We start from the raw sequence: 18,124 nt of genomic DNA, 5'->3' as shown, positions 1-18,124 counted from the left end.
AAATTACGAAAGGACACAAAAGTCCACACCACTATCTCACGTCACCGTTTGAAGTTTGCTAAACGAGACAGCAGACGGCCATTAGTCTACAGGTGCTGGGAATGCCGTCATATAAAGCCTGTGCGCAGACTCCGTGCGCTCCTCGCAGAGCGCGTGGTTCCCAGCCGGCACGCCCCGCCCTAGGCCGCATGCCCTGATGCTCACGTGAGCGAGGCAGTTGAGCAAAGGCAGGATGTTGGCACAGCAACGAGCGCGCAAGCGCCGTTTGGAGACCCAGTGGCCAGAACACGTGAGGTAAGTGTGCACGTTTGCGGCGGCGGGCAGAGAGCTGAGGGCCCAGCATGTGGGGCCCGGGACATTCTTCTAGAACTTCTGTGGCAGGAAGTGCGAGGTCAGTAGCAGTGCTTTCGGTGGGTTTGGTGGTGGTAGCACCGTATTTTTACCCTGGGTTGTCTTTTAGGTCCACAAGTGTGGGCGTGGCCGTTTCCTGGCCTTCTTGGTTTCCAAGCTGCCCGCTGCTTCTGAGGGTGAAGCCACCCCAGTCGCTAAGTAAGGGTGCTGCCAGAAGGCGAAGCTGGCCTGCAAATAACTGGGCCTGCTGCTCTGGGTGAAGACAGAGGCCTGCAGACCAGTTGTAGGGTGGGATTCTCTCTTCCAGCAAATTCTGTGCCCTTTTAAACTTCGAAATGCCTGCTAAGACAGGCGTTGAGGAGCGACCTGGACTCACTCCTAATTCTCGATGTGAATTGGAAGTGCTGTTTGGTAATCCTGGTTTGCAGATAGTGGGTGCAGCACCACTCCCTTCTTGTGAGTGTGTGAAAGTCTCTCAGTCGTGTCCGACTCCCTGAGACAGACCTGGTGAACTGTAGCCCCCTCCAGACTCCTCCGTCCATGGGATTCTCCCGGCAAGAAGACCGGAGCGGGTTGCCATTTCCTTCACCACTCTCGTGTTAACCATTGCCAAAAAGTGTTTTTGACCCCTTTAAAAATAAGACTTTAAAACATTTTACGTCGTGTGGTGCCATTTCCAAAGTAAAGGTTTTCATTTTAGAAAGAAAACAAAATGAAAGTCATTCAGTCGTGTCTGACTCTCGCGATTCTCCAGGCAAGAATACTGGAGTGGGTAGCCAGTCCCTTCTCCAGGGGATCTTCCCAACCCAGGAATCAAACCGGGATCTCCTGCATTGCGGGTGGATTTTTTACCAGCTGAGCTACCAGGAGAGCCCCCTTCTTTTAAATTAAGCGAGTGTCTTCCAGCGAAATAAGTTTCTTTGGACAGATTCTAACTTGTTTTTACAACTTTTTGCTCAACTTAAAATTTACCTTTTGAGTAGTATATGAGCAAGAATCCTTGTTTTAAAGATGGTTTGATCCTACTTAGTGTATGTGAAAAATGTAAAGTTGTAACAAAAATCCTAATAGTTTAAAATTTTTTATGACCTTTCCCCCACTGTGACACAAGATTAACTTCTTTTCCTGTGGTTGGGAGAGGATTTGGATATTTGGTGTTGTGATGTTCTTAATTAACTCTTAAAATTCTTTAAAAGATCTATTTTCAATTCCAAAACCTAATGTTTATGCATATAAAGTGCCATATTCTAGTGTTTTAAGGGCAAAGTTAGAACTAGTACACATCTTGAAATACCTTGCATTTGGGAAAGCAAATTATGTAATGAAAATTTTTGAAGTTAGGGGCACAATTTGATTGACTTTGCAGTTTTTAAATGCAGCGTATCTTCAAAAGCAGAAACCATAAAATGGATATTCTTGTTTAAAAATGAAATACCAGTCTGAAGCATTTGTGTTATGTATATATGTTTGTAGTGTTTCTTTTTGTTTTAATTGTGGGAGTGCTACTCTTGTTTAGTGCAGGTGTGTTTAGTTGCCCAGTTGTGTTAGACTCTGCAGCCCTTTGGACTGTAGCCTATCAGACTCTGTCCGTGGGACTTTTTCAGGCAAGAATACTGTAGTGGGTTTCCATTTCTTCCTCCAGGGGATCTTCCCAGCTCAGGGATTGAACCCACCTCTCCCGTGTCTCCCACATTGCAGGTGGATTCTTTACCTGCTGAGCCATCAGGGAAGCCGCTACTCTTGTTTAGGAAAGGCATCAATTATTTTAAAGAATATACACTTTGTACTGAAATATTTATGTAACTGAAAAGAGTGTGCATCAATTATACTATTCAGTGTAAATTTATAAAAGTTTGTTTAGAGAGATAATTTCAAAGATAGAAATTGCATCCAATGAAATTGCAAGATATACTCAAAATAATTATTGCAGAACACATCTTTGAAGTTGTTTTTAATATAGAGTTTGGATTTTGATAACTTTATTTGGGACAAAACATGCACAGAGGAATTTGAACGTTATATGATTTTGTCTTTAATTCACTGTTAATGGCCAGATTAATAGAACGTAATTCAAAGTATTGAATTGTTTTAGTTTTTCAGGAATTGTCCAAATGGAGGAAGATAAACATTGCAGTAAAGGTACTGACACTAAAAATTATTTTTGTATGTAAAAGTTAGATGATCTTGATGAATTTCTGATTTTCTTTGCATTGTAATTTGATTTTAGTTGAAGATGTGGTTGGAAGTCACGTGGAAGATGCAGTAACATTTTGGGCCCAGGTAAAATAGCCTGACTCATTTCCTCTCCCACCTCTTCCTCCACTAACCCAGATCCTCCCCAACAAAAATGAAAATAAAACCCTATAATATGATGTATATATATGTCATTGTTACTGTCCATGCTTAATTTTTATTGAACATTATTTAACACAGGGCATTATTAGAAGACAAATGGCTAAAAATTGAACTTAATACCAGAATTATGAATGTGAGGTTTTAAAATTACACTTAATTTAGCATCAGCAATCTAGGCTGCATAAATTACTGAAGATGCTGAGAAACTTGTATTTGTGAAGTTACAGCTCCATCTAGAGGTCTTGGGTGTGATTGTTTCTTAAGTGATTCAGTTCAGTTGGGTGCCTCAGTCATGTCAGACTCTGCGACTCCATGGACTGCAGCACACCAGGCTTTCCCGTCCATTACTAACTGCTGGAGCTTACTCAGACTCATGTCCGTTTAGTCGGTGATACCATCCAACCATCTCATCCTCTTGTCATCCCCTTCCCCTCCTGCCTTCAATCTTTCCCAGCATCAGGGTCTTTTCAAATGAGTCAGTTCTTTGTATCAGGTGGCCAAAGTATTGGAGTTTCAGCTTCAGCATCAGTCCTTCCAGTGAATATTCAGAACTGATATCCTTTAGGATTGACTGGTTAGATCTCCTTGCTGTCCAAGGGACTCTCAAGAGTCTTCTCCAACACCACAGTTCAAAAGCATCAATTCTTCGCACTCAGCTTTCTTTATAGTCCAACTCTCACATCCGTACATGACTACTAGAAAAACCATAGCTTTGACTATATGAACTTTTGTTGGCAAAGTAATGTCTCTGCTTCTTAATATGCTGTCTAGGTTGGTCACAGGTTTTCTTCCGAGGAGCAAGCAATACTGTTTTTAAATTTCTTAAGTGATATTGTTTTTAAATTTCTCTTTTTTCTGTTGGCTTAATTTTGAATTTGAGGTACAATATCTTTTTCATCATATAATTGAAAGTACTAATGGAACATTTATAATTTTATATTGGCAGTCTTCAAGGCAAATAAGTTTACTCAATTTTAAATACAAAGCGAAGCACCAAAGTGCTTATGTTCCAGAATTTAAGAAGGTGAATCTCTCTAATGTACAGTTACTCAATAACTTTTAATTTTATGAGCTGTGTGATATGAAGGGGAAGGGAATAACATTTCTGTGTACTTCTGCAGCCTGAGAACAACTCTCTCTGTGCGGGTAGAGTGAATTGGCAATATGGGAAACAGGATTTATGAAAAAGAATGATTAAAGAAGAAATAAGATTAACTCAGGCTTCTTAAATCTACTTAGAAAACATATTTTAGAAGAGTGATATTCGTAGAAAAATTCAACAAATTTCTATCCTGGCTTATGGACACATTTTCTAAAGGGTGCCCACATGTTCTGGTTCTTTGCCCATTTCCCTGTTTCCTCTGCATTAATAGCACCCGTGTCCCTCTCAGTAGTGTCCAGTGTTAGATGATAAATATTTTTAAGCTTATTAAATAGGAACAACATTTGCTATCTTAATTAAATAAGATTTTCTAGACGAGTACTGCCTGGTAGAAATATAATTTGAGCCATATAAGTAATTTAAATTTAAAAGACACATTCAAAATGAAAAAGAAACAGGCAAGATCAATTTTAATAAAAACATTTTATGTAACTCAGCACATCCTAAATATCTTTTTAAAATATAATGAACACAAGTATGTTAACAAGGTATTTTATTTTCCTTTTTTCATAGTAAGTTTACAAAACCCAGTGTATATGTTAGACTTACAGTACAACTTAGATGAGCCACATTTCAGGTAAGAATTGGCTAGTATTGGTCAGTGCAGCTCTAGACTTCAATTTTTGTTGACATTTTGTGAATTTGTAGCCTGAATTTGAAATTATGATTTAAACCAGATGTCAGCAAACTTTTTCTGTTTAATATTAGTAAGTATTTTAAAGCTTGTGGCTGTTCTGCAACTGTTCAGCTCTACAAAAGTTGCTATTGTAGTACAAAGGCAGCCATAGACAATATATAAATAAATAGGTATATCTGTAAATAAAATTTTATTTACCAAAACAGCAGAACTCATAATTTTCGAACCTCTGATTTCAGCCATGAAGTTGAGGCCCCTGTAGAAATTGAAACACATTTCAAAAAGAGAGAAAGCATGTCTTAATTGCATGAAAAGATTAAGAAATAAAACTACTAAAGTGTCCATATGAATCAGATTTTTTTTTAAGAAGCAAATTGTTTGTGCACACGTGAATCCATATTGGAGACAGGCCCTATGTGTGCCCCTTTGACAGTTGTAATAAGAGATTTCCTTAGTCGACTAACCTGAAATCTCGTACCTTAACACATGCTAAGGCCAAAAACAGTCATTAAGAAGAAGAGCAGACCCTTCTCAACCTTGGGAAGCATCTTCCAGAAGGTTGGTTGGGAATAACTGTGTTTCTCCTTTGTATGTTGTTTCTAGGAAAAAAATTTTTAAATGAATCCTGTACATCTAAGGGACATCTTTTGATGTTTGATGAAATTTTGATATGTTTTGATAAAATGCTAAAAATGTTAAAAATTCAGGATGACATTGCTAAGATGCTCTATCTTGGTCTGTAATCTCATTTCAAGAACACATGCATGCTAAGTCGCTTCAGTCCTCTCCTACTCTTTTACAACCCCGTGGGCTATAACCCACAAGGCTCCTCTGTCCGTGGCATTCTCCAGGCAAGAATACTTTAGTGGGTTGCCGTTTCCTTCTCATAGGGATCTTCCCGACCCAGGGATTGAAGCCACATCTATGTCTCCTGCATTGTCAGGCAGGTTCCTTACAATTAGCGCCACCTGGGAAGCCCAGGTCATTTCAAGAACACAGTATTTTTGTAAAGTGTGGTCCCAACAGGGGGACACTTCATGAATTTCACTTTAAAAGACATTTCTTCATATAGCAGTGCTAAGCATGGAAGGACTTCTCATATTCTTATAAACATGAAGCTCACTCTGTTGCTTAACAGTTGTTTTCATTTTGTGTTTTCCAAGTGTGCATGTGGTATACTTTGTGAGAATAGACTTAGTATATGTGATTTTTCTGGAGGTTGATAATTTTGCATGCAGTGGATTTTCTTTAAAAAGAATGGTCAGTTACATACCTGCTTCAAGAGTATTTTCCTGTAAAAAAAGACTTTTTTGCTATCTTAATTTTGGTTTTATTATTTGATGTTAACATATTTTGTATAATTGTATTGGATCTCTTAGTATCAAATAGTAGATGTAATATAATAGTCACTTTTTTTTCTGAAAACCTCGTCACTTTTTTTTTTCTGAAAAATGCTGCACGATGCTAATTTTCTGTGTAATTTCCTCCCCTGCTCAATTGTAAGATGTACTTTTTAACACCTGATATGTACATACTGTTTAACAGAAAAGGCAACGATAAAACAGTAATTCTACAGAAAGAATATAGCAGAAAAAAAGCTAATTATAGCATTTGATTAGGGTTTTGATAGGCTGTAGATGAAGAGTAAATAGAGATTTAGAAACATACGGAGGCAGGTCAAGATGAAGATCTGCTCACATGTATTCTCTGTTTTTCTACCACTTTGGATTTTCTGCCATTTAAGCCACTTACATGAGAACACTTTGAAAATTTCAGTAGGCCTAGTTTGCTGAGTAGCCATTGGAGGAATCCTAAGGATTTGACATTTGAATAAAGAGCTTCCATTTATGCTAGTCCATATAGCTACAAAATCTAATTATGTAAAATGTTTTGGTGTATTCTGAACTTCAGAGAGTTCATTCCTGGGGATTATTAAAGACTGATTTCAGTGTGTTTTGGGGTCGGTTTGAATTCACTTCACATTTTTACTGTGCATAGAAACTCAAGAGTTTGTTTTCATTTATCGAAGATAATCATATTCTTTCTAGCCTTATTGACTGTGTTATTGATATATTTTTAAAGAACATACGTACTTAACGGTTTACTTTGAAATAACTTTATACTTACAGGAAAGTTGTAAAATTATTTTCAATACTATGCCCTTCACCTAGCTTTCCTTGTTTCTAACATTTTACATAACCATAGTACAGTGGTCACAGTCAGGAAATTGACACTGGTACAGTACTAGTAACTCTTAAGTACGGCCCTAATTCAAATTCCACCAGTGTTTTTCTTATTTTCTTTTTGTTTCTATTCCAGGATCTGCTTCAAGATCTCACATTTTACTTAGTTGTCATGTATCCTTAGTCTCATCCAACATTTGGTAGTTCTTTTATACTTTTATCTTTCATGATTTTGACATTTTTAATGAGTACTGGTTACTTTATAGAGGATCCCTCAGTTTGTATTTGTTTATGGTTTCTCGTAAACAAATTGGCAGTAGTACTACAGAAGTGACTAGCCCTACGGTACATACTACAGTATGATGTACTGAAATTATGTCATATTGAGGACTTATAATATGGAGATATTTCTTTATTGGTGATATTAACCTTGATGCACTTTATAAGGGGATAACTGCTATGTGTCAATTGTAAAGTTACTGTTTTTCCTTTTGTAAGTAATGAGTGTTTTAGAAGAAGATACATTGAGACCATCTAATCTTGTTTTTCTTAAACTTTTTACCCACGGATATTTTATTTATGACTATGGTCTTTGATGATGATTTTCTGTTTTCCTCATTCCCTCTGCATTTGTTAATTGGAATTACTCATTAAGGAAGAGTTGTTTCCTCATGACCTTTTGTTTAGTCAGTCAATTATTTATATTAGTATACACCTGTGGCTTATAATCTAGTACTGTCATTTATTTTGTTGTTTACATTGTTCCAGCTTTGGCCGTTAGGAGATTGTTCACGTTGTCTAAGGTATCATTTAAGCTACACTCATTCTTTTTTTGAATATTTCTTTACTTTTTGGCATCGCCAGATATTCCAGGATCATCATTTATTTCCCTGTCCTTGTCCTGGAATGATCCACTCTCCAGAGAAATCTTGTTTCTTTTATCAGAGAATGGTGTTTAGAAATCAAGATCTGGGTACTAGGTGTGCTTGTCGCTACTTGAGTATTATTGCTTCTAGTTCCTCTTAGCAGACAGAGCTAGGAAATAAATTTATCAATGTAATACAAAAATACAAATACATATAACTAACACGTGCATATTTATATTTATCTGTATTCTTTCATATATACATATATTCACACATAAACATGTGTACTTGTGTACATATGTATGTATATATACATGAATTCATACTGATACTTCACAATTGTAATCAAACGTTGCAGGTTCATTCTAGCCTGCCTTCCTTATTTGTAATTTCTTTCTGCCTGCTTTCATTATATACAGTGTATTTATTTATTTGTTCAATCCTCGTATACATCTAAAGTAGTTTCAAAATCTTTAACCCATGCCCCTATGAGAAATAAATTTACTAAGTAGATAACAGTGTTTATGTACAGAGGAACCTATATATTTTGAAATCAGTTTTACATCTTTTTCCTGTACACAGCAACAAATATGTGAGAAGACCCATGTCACTTGACTAAAATACGGTACCTATTTTGAGCAATTAGGATTTGATTTAAAGTAAAATCCAGAGACAAAGTTATCTCTTCATATGATATTAATAATATTTAGTATCTAATTTTGAATTCCATGTAATTTGAACTCATTGGGAGGTAAAAATTTTCTATAGCCTAGTTCCATTTCTAGTAAAGAACTCATTTGAATGATGAAAAGTAATGATGTGAGAATTTATTTAATTTCTAATGCTCCAAAACCTTTTAAGTATCATGCGTAGTAGAACTCTTGTTTGTATAACATTGCAAATATTAATAATATTTTACTGAATTTATGTCTGTCCTTCCTTCTAGAGTATCAATAGAAATAAGGATATTATGAAGATTGGTTGTTCACTGTCTGAAGTCTGTCCCCTTGCCAATTCAGTTTTTGGGAATCTTGATCCAAAGAAGGTGAGCCATATTCTTGGATACAATTATTCCATCTTTCCTGTTAGCTTTCCTGATCTTAGATTTTATAGATTTTGGAATTTTTGTTATATTTGAAGAAAGAGGCACATTTTTAGAATTTGTATAGACTATAGTCATTATAAATTTATTTTTTCAAAAATACTTATGAACTGTCTGCTATCTACCAGGCACTGTGTTAAACACTGGTACTTAACACAGTGGTGAACAGAATAGAATCATTGTCCTTGACCTTGATTCACAAAAATTTATAAGAGAGATGTTTATGGAGAACAGTTTGACAGTATATATGTGCATGTATTTTTTAATTGGCATAATTTACAATGCAGTATGTATCTTTTAAGTACACAGCTTGATGAATTTTTCATATGTTTTCATCTGTGTGATCACCACCCAGATCAAGATACAATTCTGTCAGCTTAGAAAATTCACTCAGGCCCCTTTCAGTCAGTTCTTAGTCAGTAGTCCTTTAACAGAGGTAACTATTATTCTGACTTCTGTCACCATAGGTTCATTTGCCTATTCTTAAATTATACAATATATATACTCTTTTGTGTATGTATGGCTTTTTTTGTTCAATGTAATTTCTGAGATTTATCCATATTATTGTATGTTTGTTCTTTTTCAACCTATGCAGTATTTCAGTGTATGAAAGTGAAAATACTAGTTGCTCAGTCTTGTCCAACTCTTTGCGACCCTATGAACTGTAGTCTGCCAGGCTTCTCTGTCCATGGGATTCTCCAGGCAAGAATACTGGAGTGGGTTGGGATTCTCTTCTCCAGGGGATCTTCCTGACCCAGGGATCAAAGCTGGGTCTCTTGTATTGCAGGCAGATTCTTTACCACCTGAGCTACCAGGGAAGCCCAAATATATAAATACACCAAAATTAATCTCCTCCTTTGCTGGGCATTTGGATTGTTTATAGTTTTTGGCTACTGTGAATGAAACTGCTATGAACTCCTTATACAAGACTTCTGATGGATGTTTTAACTAATTTATTTTGTGTATATACCTAAGAGTGAAATTGCCAAGTCATAGAGTAGGTGTGTTTCACTTTAGTAGGTACCAGCCAGTCAGTTTGGCAAAGTATTGAACCACTTTGCATCTTTACCAGCAAAGTTTGAGAGTTCTAGTTCTTCTGTGTCTTCACCAACCCTTTACATTGTCAGTCTTTTTAATACTAGCCATTTCTGGTGGGTGTGTAATGTTATTTTGTGATTTTACTTTTATTTACCTTAGGAATCTGAGCTTAAGCATGCTCTTCAAGTTTTATTAGCCATTTGGATATCTTTTGTGAAGTACCTATTTAGATCTTTTTCCAGTTTTCAAGGTTATTTGTCTTGATTGATTTATAGGAAGTTCTATACAGTTGGGCCTCCATTATATATGTATTCCACGTTCATGAATTCACCCAACTGCAGGTTAGAAACATTCCAGAAATTTTTCAGGCAATTGCAATAAGCAGAACTTGAATTTGCCACATACTGGCGACTATTTGCATAGCATTTTCCTTGTATTAAGTGTTACAGATAATCTAGAAATGTTTTAAATTGTATGGGAGGATATATGAAAGTTATGTGCACATATTGTGACATTTTATATAAGGGATTTTAGTGTCGAGGGGGGTCCTGGAAACACTCCCCTGTGGATACCAAGGGACAACTGCTTGTGTTCTTTATATATTCTGGAAATGAATCCTTTGTCTTACACGTGTTGCCAGTGTCTCTTAGTCCATGGCTTCCCTGCTCACTTTCTTAATAACATTTGAAATCCATTAAATTTTTCTTTTTTGGCTTCTGCTTTCTGTTTCTGACATAAGATATCTTTACTTACCCCAAGGCCTTGACTGTATTCTCCAATTTTGTTTTTCCCCTAGAAGTTTTTGCATTTAGGGCTATGGTATTTACCTCCAATAAATTTTTGGTTGTGATTTGAAGTTGAAAGTGAAAGTCACTCAGTCATGTCCCACTCTTTGTGACCCTATGGACTATACAGTCTATGGAATTCTCCAGGCCAGAATACTGGAGTGGGTAGTCGTTCCCTTCTCCAGGGGATCTTCCCACCCCACAGACCTTCCCACCCCAGGGATTGAACCCAGGTCTACCACATTGCAGGTGAGTTCTCTACCAGCTGAGCCATAAGGGAAGCCCAGGAATACTGGAGTGGGTAGCCTATCCCTTCTCCAGCAGATCTTCCTGACCCAGGAATTGAACCGAGGTCTCCTACATTGCAGGCAGATTCTCCACCAACTGAGCTATCAGGGAAGCCCCTGATTTCAAGTAGAGATCACATTTAATCTTTTTCCATATGAATATTCAATTATATCAGCCCCATTTATTGAAATGATAATCCTTTCTTTGTTCAATTGTATTGGAATCTTTTTTTTAAATCAGATGGCTATATATGAGTGTTAATCATCTTTTTCAAAACAGTAAATGCCTGTAATCATGGACACATCAACTTCTCTGCCAAGAATTTACCCATTGGACATTTAAGTACAGAAAGTACACAAAGGTGTCTATACAAAGATATTCTGTATAGCATTATTTGTAATAGGCAAAAATGAAGATTAGCTAAATATCATTTAATACATACAGTAGTAGTAGTGATGATAATGATAGCTAGCATTTGATAATGATAGCTAGCATTTGCGGGGAAGGTGTTGGCACCCCACTCCAGTACTCTTGCCTGGAAAATCCCATGGACAGAGGAGCCTGGTAGGCTGCGGTCCATGGGGTCGCGAAGAGTCGGACATGACTGAAGTGACTTAGCAGCAGCAGCAGCATTTGAATCTTACCCTCTATGAGACAGAGACAGTGTTCTAAGCACTTCGCTACTAACTCATTTAATCCTTACTCATTTGTACCAAATTATTTAATCCTCACAGCAGCCCTGTGAGGCAGATACTTGTTTTTTCTTTTTTTGGAAATTGAGACACAGCTAGAATAACTTTATGAAAGTCGCCAGCTAGTTAATGGTGGATCAAATATTTAAACTCACAGAGCCTACCTTCTTAACTGTTATCTATCTTGGAATAGTTAATGGATTGTGGTAGATCCTTATTTTAGAATACAAAGTAATCCTTTTTTTCATTTTGCCCTTCTGAGGCACTTTTCTTGCCAGTGGGTCTCCTCTCTGTAAGACATTTTAACACTCCAGATACACTGCATATCTGTTTATGTTGTCAGGTAGGGTTGAACTCGGGAGGGCTACAAACCACTGTAATATCTAAGATTCTCCTCCACACTCCAGGAACCAATATTCACTCCCTTAGGGATATTATTTCTCCCATTCTCCCATTAAGAATGTGTGATTTAAAGTAATTATCAACTTGGGATGACTTTGTATCTCCCATTTCCACCCTCAGGAGACATTTTCAACATTTGGGAATAATTTTGTTTGTTACAACTGGAAGGGAGGCTATTGGCATGTTATAGTGGTAGAGGCAGGGGGCCTGGGTTGGGGGAATGCTAAACACGTAGAATGCTAAACATTCTACAATGTATAGGAGAGAAGACATCTCCCTCCCTCCCCCACCAAAGAGTTCAGTTCAGTCACACAGTCGTGTCCCACTCTTTTCGACCCTGTGGACTGCAGCACGCCTGGCCTCCCAATCCATCGCCCTCTCTTGGAGTTTATTCAAACTCATGTCCATTGAGTTGGTGGTATCACTGGCATCACCAAAGAATTATTCTGTCTCAAATGTCAGTAGTGGTGCGGTTGACACACTGACTTAAAGGATGTAAATTTTTCTTTGTTCTTTTATTAAACATAATTAAGATATAAATTTAAAATAAATGAAGGTTCAGTATTAAGGATATTATCTAATATCATTTGTTTATTTTTAAATAATACCAGGGTCCTTCTGTGTGAAGTAAAAAACGTGTTAGTTGCTCAGTCGTGCCCAACTCTTTGCGACCCCATGGACTACAGTCCACCATGTTCCTCTGTCCATGAGATTTTCTAGGCAAGGATACTGGAGTGGGTTGCCATTTCCTTCTCCAGGGGATCTTCCCAACCCAGGGATCGAACCCAGGTCTCCTGCACTGCAGGCAAATTCTTTACTGACTGAGCTACAAGGGAAGCCCGAAGTAAAAAATGTGAGAATCTTTTTTGGCCGGTTGAACATAGGAATCCTGTAATGGTCAAGAATTATAGTTAAGTGGCATATACCTTGGCATGTTTGTGTTTTAAGAGCGATTAATGTCTTCAGACATCAAAACAGCATGATTTGAAGTCTTTGATGTTTGTGCTTTTTTTTTTTTTTTGAGTTTTCAGTTTTTATGCTTTTTGTCTTCTCTTTTTTTATTTTTTAGAGAGGCAGTATAATATGATGGACTCTAAAGGCAATTGCCTGAGTTTGAACTGGTTCTGCTGCTTACTAGCTTGTGACTTTAGGCATGTAATGGTGAAAACAAAGTACCTGCCTCATAGGGTTGTAAGAATAAAATAAGTTATTATACATAAAGTGCTTAGTAAATGAGCCAATCTACTTAGCATTACTATTCATTAAAATGCCAAATAATTTTGCTTTCTTTTTCTGTCTGTAGATTTATGGTGGATTATTTTCTGAAGATAAATGTTGGTACAGATGCCAAGTACTGAAAGTCATTAACGATGAAAAGGCAAGAACAAGTGTTCAACATTTTTTTGCCATGAGGAATATTTATTCTCATTCCAAACTTTGATGCTTATTTAGCCTTTCATTGCTTATTCATAGTGGTATAAAATATGGTTGAATACCACTACAATATTGTAAAGTAATTAGCCTCCAATTAAATAAATTTTAAAATATGGTTGAATAACATATGAATTGATTAAAACATACATCCCCCCGCTCAAAAAACAACAAAAGAAATGAAGTGCTTACAAAAGTCAAAGTTAGATTCAGAAATATTCTGATTTTACGTTGTCATATAATCACCCCGGATTATCAAAGAATAGATTACCTAATTTGTGCATTATTTTTGGTGACCAGTTGGTTCTTTGTATTTTAGTTCTTAATAATTATATTTGAGTCTTGCTGAGTAAGTTAAAGTTTATTCTATTAAGATTGAGTAGAAAAAGAACATTTAATTCTAAAATTACGTTTATATTGTACTTAGTAGACATGCATGCCGTTAATAGTGAAGATTTGCTTGCCTCTTTTTTGTGCCTTGGTTAAATATGATGAATTTTCTTTGCATTTAGCTATTTTGTCTTTTACATTGTGAAATTCTGGAATATTTTTAAGGGAATTTGTGGAGATAGGATTCTAAATAGTTGTTTGGTGGCAGTTGGACATCTCAGGCTGTGTAAAAGCATCTCTGTAGGGTTTCTGTTACTATTTTTTTTTTTAATGTCTGCTTTCTTGGACTTAAAAATATGTTATAATATATAATATTTTGTAAATATTGTTCTTGGTGCAATAAAGTAAGATAAAACGCTTTGAGTAATGTTCCAAATATATTTTTAAAATCTTGTGATTTATTATTGTTATAGGTTATGATTTATCTTAGTAAAATAGACCTGTTCCCCACAGTTTGACAACTGGAAATGATATTTTGTGTTTTCTTTTGATTTGGCTTTAACTTTTTAAATTAAGGGCGAAATGGCTTTTGACCTTGTGATAAACTATCTATCTTTTTTACCTTTTATAGATATAGAGCTGGAGGAAAGGGTGAATTTGATTCATTTCAAAGGTCTAATAGCTGGAGTTAAGTTTATCAAAGAAAGTTTCCTAAAACTTTGCCTTTTCAGATTTTATTGTTTCCAACTTGAATTTAAGAATGTTGATTGGTTTTTAACATTAGAGATAGAAGAGAGTCATAAGTTTCAAAGACTTATGTTTATTTAAATACACTGTTTAAAAAAATCAAAATGAGAAATGGTACTGTTGGAAATAGTAGTTTGGTACTAGTTGAACTAGTACCAAATAGAAAAGTCCCTGGGATCTCATGGACTATGGGTTTTCTGTATTTTGAGGATATTGCTGGAGCTCTTGTTTCTGAATGCATTTAGACAATTTCAGGTGAAATGCTGTCATGATTTACAGGTAATTGACAAAAAGCAGCAAATATGTGATTTTTTTTTGAGATATTGAATCTAAGTTCTGTATTAGTATTTATCTGATTATTTTCCAGTGTCTGGTGAGATATATTGACTATGGAAATACAGAAATTCTGAATCGATCGGATATAGTAGAGATTCCTTTGGATCTGCAATTTTCTAGTGTTGCCAAAAAGTATAGACTTTGGGGACTACAAATTCCTTCTGGCCAAGAAGTTACCCAGTTTGATCAGGCAAGTCACAGATTTAAAATATTTTTGTTAATGGAAAGAAAACTATGTGCTTGAAAAAAAAAATGTCTGGTTAAAATCCATTCATTTTCTATAATATGAAAGCTTGTATAAATTAGTGAAAAATGTGACATTATGGAATAATTCAGAAGCAATTATATAATAATATATTTGTACTCTTCTTTGCTAGGATACACATTCTAGATCAGATAAGACTGGTGTTTGTGTGTATACACATATAATAAATGTAAATAGTTTCTTCTGATGAGAAAGCTTCAAAGAATAGTCTCTTATTATTGAGAGACTGATGCATATAATTATTGTTATCTTTTGCTTTTGAGAAAATATTTATAAAATAAAAGTGATCTTTAGCTATGGCCATAAACATGACAAGTTTGAAATAAGCAGAGTTGTAAATTAATCAGATTTTATCTTCTTGGCAGAGGCTCATAACTGTTCAACATAGTAATTGGCAGTGACGTTTCTGTTAATCTAGATTCCAGTTTGCATTCATTTCCATTAAATTTTAGGTTAGCAACCTGATTCTGGAAGACCTCATAATTTCAGTGGTAGTCTTAAGAGGAATCCTACCTCCTTTTAAATCTGTGCAAAAATGTTATTCTTTTGGTAACTGATACTGCTATTGAAGGAACGTTACACTGTGCAGTAATCAGATACGTATTTTATATTCAGCAGCTCAAATGACTTATGTGAAAATAATCAGTACTAGAAGGAACAATAAAATTTGAAAACCTTCTCTTTGCCTCTTTTTTGTGAAGTTTTTAGTATCTTTTAGGTCACTGACTGTAGTTTTGTCTGCACTATACTTTTAAGAAACATTTCTGTACCTAGAACTGTGTTGTTCAGTTACCGAGTCGTGTCCAACTCTGCGACCACATGGGCTTCCCTGTTCACTACCTCCCAGAGTTTGTGCAAATTAATGTGTTTTGAGTCAAGTGATGCTGTCTAACCATCTCATCCTCTGCCACCATCTTCTTTTGCCTTCAGTCTTTCCCAGCACCAGGGTTTTTTTCAGTGTGTCGGCTGTTTGCGTTAGGTAGCCAAAGTATTTCAACTTTAGCTTCAGTGTCAATCCTTCCAATAAATATTCAGGATTTATTTCCTTTAGAACTGGTTTGATCTCCTTGCAGTCCAGGAGATTCCCAAGGGTCTCTAGCACCACAACTCAAAAGCATCAATTCTTCAGCTCTCAGCCTTCTTTATGGTTCAACTCTCAGATCTGTACATGACTACTGGAAAGACCATAGCTTTGACTATACAGACCTTTGTTAGCACAGTGATGTCTCTGGTTTTTAATACACTGTCTAGGTTTGTCATAGCTTTCCTTCCAAGAAGCAAGGATCTCCTAATTTCATGGCTGCAGTCACCATCCACAGTGTCTTAGAGCCCAAGAAAAGAAAATCTGTCACTGCTTCCACATTTTCCCCTTTTTCCTAGATACCAGATTTCATTTTTACATGCTATAATTCCTCAGGACACCTTTATATTTAGTTAGGACCAAAATGGTCAACGGAATCTGCTTGATTTAAAGAGATTATTCTAGGGTATTTAATTGGTACACTTTAAAACATGTATAAATATAGATGCCTGTACAGGTCTTAGCTCTTCTTCTGGAAAGGATTTATCAAGTGTGTAACTGGAGTATAGTATTCACATAAGGAAGTATATTTAGCCAACAAGGTAAAACCACGTTTGTAGAGATTTCAGAATGAAGAAGAAATGATGATTGGAAAAACTAGATATTAATAGAAAAAATAAGTGAAGAAAAATACGTTGGTATAGCTGATTAATATCTTCTTTTTTCTTATCTTTCTTAGGGCAGAACCTTTTTGGGGAGCTTGATTTTTGAAAAGGAAATTAAAATGAGAATTAAAGCTACCTATCAAGATGGAACAGTAATTGCACAGGCTGAGTATGGCAGTGTAGATATTGGGGAAGAGGTGGCTAAGAAAGGATTTGCAGAAAAATGCAGACTCACTTCCAGCACTAATGTCTGTGAGGAAAAAAAATCAGATCCTGGTCAGCTTGTCCTCAGGAACCTCAAAAGCCCCATTCCTTTGTGGGGGCATAGATCAAGCCAGTCAACCTTCACCCGGCCAAAGGGGCGCTTAAGTGGGAGAATGTCTCTTGACTTGAAGAATGAAAATGATGCAGGAAATAATGTGACATTTCCAAAGTAAGATTGTAGTGGGATTTTTAGTCTTACCTAATTTTTGATTTATGTTAGAAGCTCTTGTCATAATAGTCAAGGCTTATGTTTTTAGAGTCCTCAGCTATGTCAGTGATTTTGAGGGATGATACTGATTATTTCTGTTTTTCTCAAACAGGTATTCCTTTCTAACACACTGAAAAAATAAATTCCTCTCTAACAGGGATACTTTAATTAAAAGTCATTTTGAAAGAAAAATCATTCCTGAATTGTTTGAAGTTCACATACCAACTCTTCTTTCCAAGTCTTTTGAATACACTTATCATAAAAATCTACCCCTAAATCTAAATTATTCAGTCAAGAGACAGAATTTCAGATAAACTTTGAAGTTTTTCCTATGGCTCTGAGAATATTTTAATGAGTTTTAGGGAGTTGCCTTTTCTCTAACAAAAGAGAGGCTCTTTTTTCTTCCTGTGAAAATTTACTGTGATGGAATTTGATTATAACAAAAATGTTCACTTTTTAGATAATTTTTAGTTATAAACTTGAAGCAGAAAGCCAGATTTGATTTTTAAAAGTACAAAACTATCCTTTTACTTCTGTATCATGATCTAGCCCATGATACTGTGTCATGGGTAATAAAGCTTTTTGTTGGGATCTTATCAGTGCTTTAGGAACTAAATGGTCAAATGGAGTGGGAGTAATGAGGAGAGACTGGGAGAAACTGATACAGAAATGCTTTTTACTGTCTTTGCTGGAGTTGATATCAAAAAGTTGGAATATAAAATATCTGAGATTAGGAGGCATTGCTTTTGAAGTATGACTTCAGTTATAAAATCTAGTTTGCATTAAAATGCTTTCTAATGGACATAAGTTTGAGTGTACTCTGGGAGGTACTCTGGGAGATGGTGATGGACAGGGAGGCCTGGTGTACTGCGATTCATGGGGTTGCAAAGAGTTGGACACGACTGAGCGACTGAACTGAACTGAATGTTGAAACTAGGTAAAGATTAGATTAGTTTCCAGAATTAACTTTATATAAATACACACACATATATATAT

At 36.0% G+C, this 18,124-nt stretch overlaps 1 protein-coding gene across 1 annotated transcript in view; it reads left to right on the top strand.

The window, feature by feature from the left end:
- Positions 1-232: 232 nt before the first annotated feature.
- Positions 233-18,124, top strand: part of STK31 (serine/threonine kinase 31) — an 83,837-nt gene continuing 65,945 nt past the window's right edge. The window contains exons 1-7 of the mRNA XM_052639048.1: positions 233-294; positions 2,444-2,490; positions 2,579-2,631; positions 8,501-8,599; positions 13,165-13,239; positions 14,737-14,895; positions 16,731-17,089. Of these exons, the coding sequence (XP_052495008.1) occupies positions 233-294; positions 2,444-2,490; positions 2,579-2,631; positions 8,501-8,599; positions 13,165-13,239; positions 14,737-14,895; positions 16,731-17,089 (854 nt within the window). The remainder of the gene's footprint in view (positions 295-2,443; positions 2,491-2,578; positions 2,632-8,500; positions 8,600-13,164; positions 13,240-14,736; positions 14,896-16,730; positions 17,090-18,124) is intronic.

The sequence above is a fragment of the Budorcas taxicolor genome, chromosome 4, assembly GCF_023091745.1.
Source record: "Budorcas taxicolor isolate Tak-1 chromosome 4, Takin1.1, whole genome shotgun sequence".
In the NCBI taxonomy this organism is placed as follows: Eukaryota; Metazoa; Chordata; class Mammalia; order Artiodactyla; family Bovidae; genus Budorcas; species Budorcas taxicolor.
This window is presented reverse-complemented; position numbering and strand designations above follow the sequence as displayed.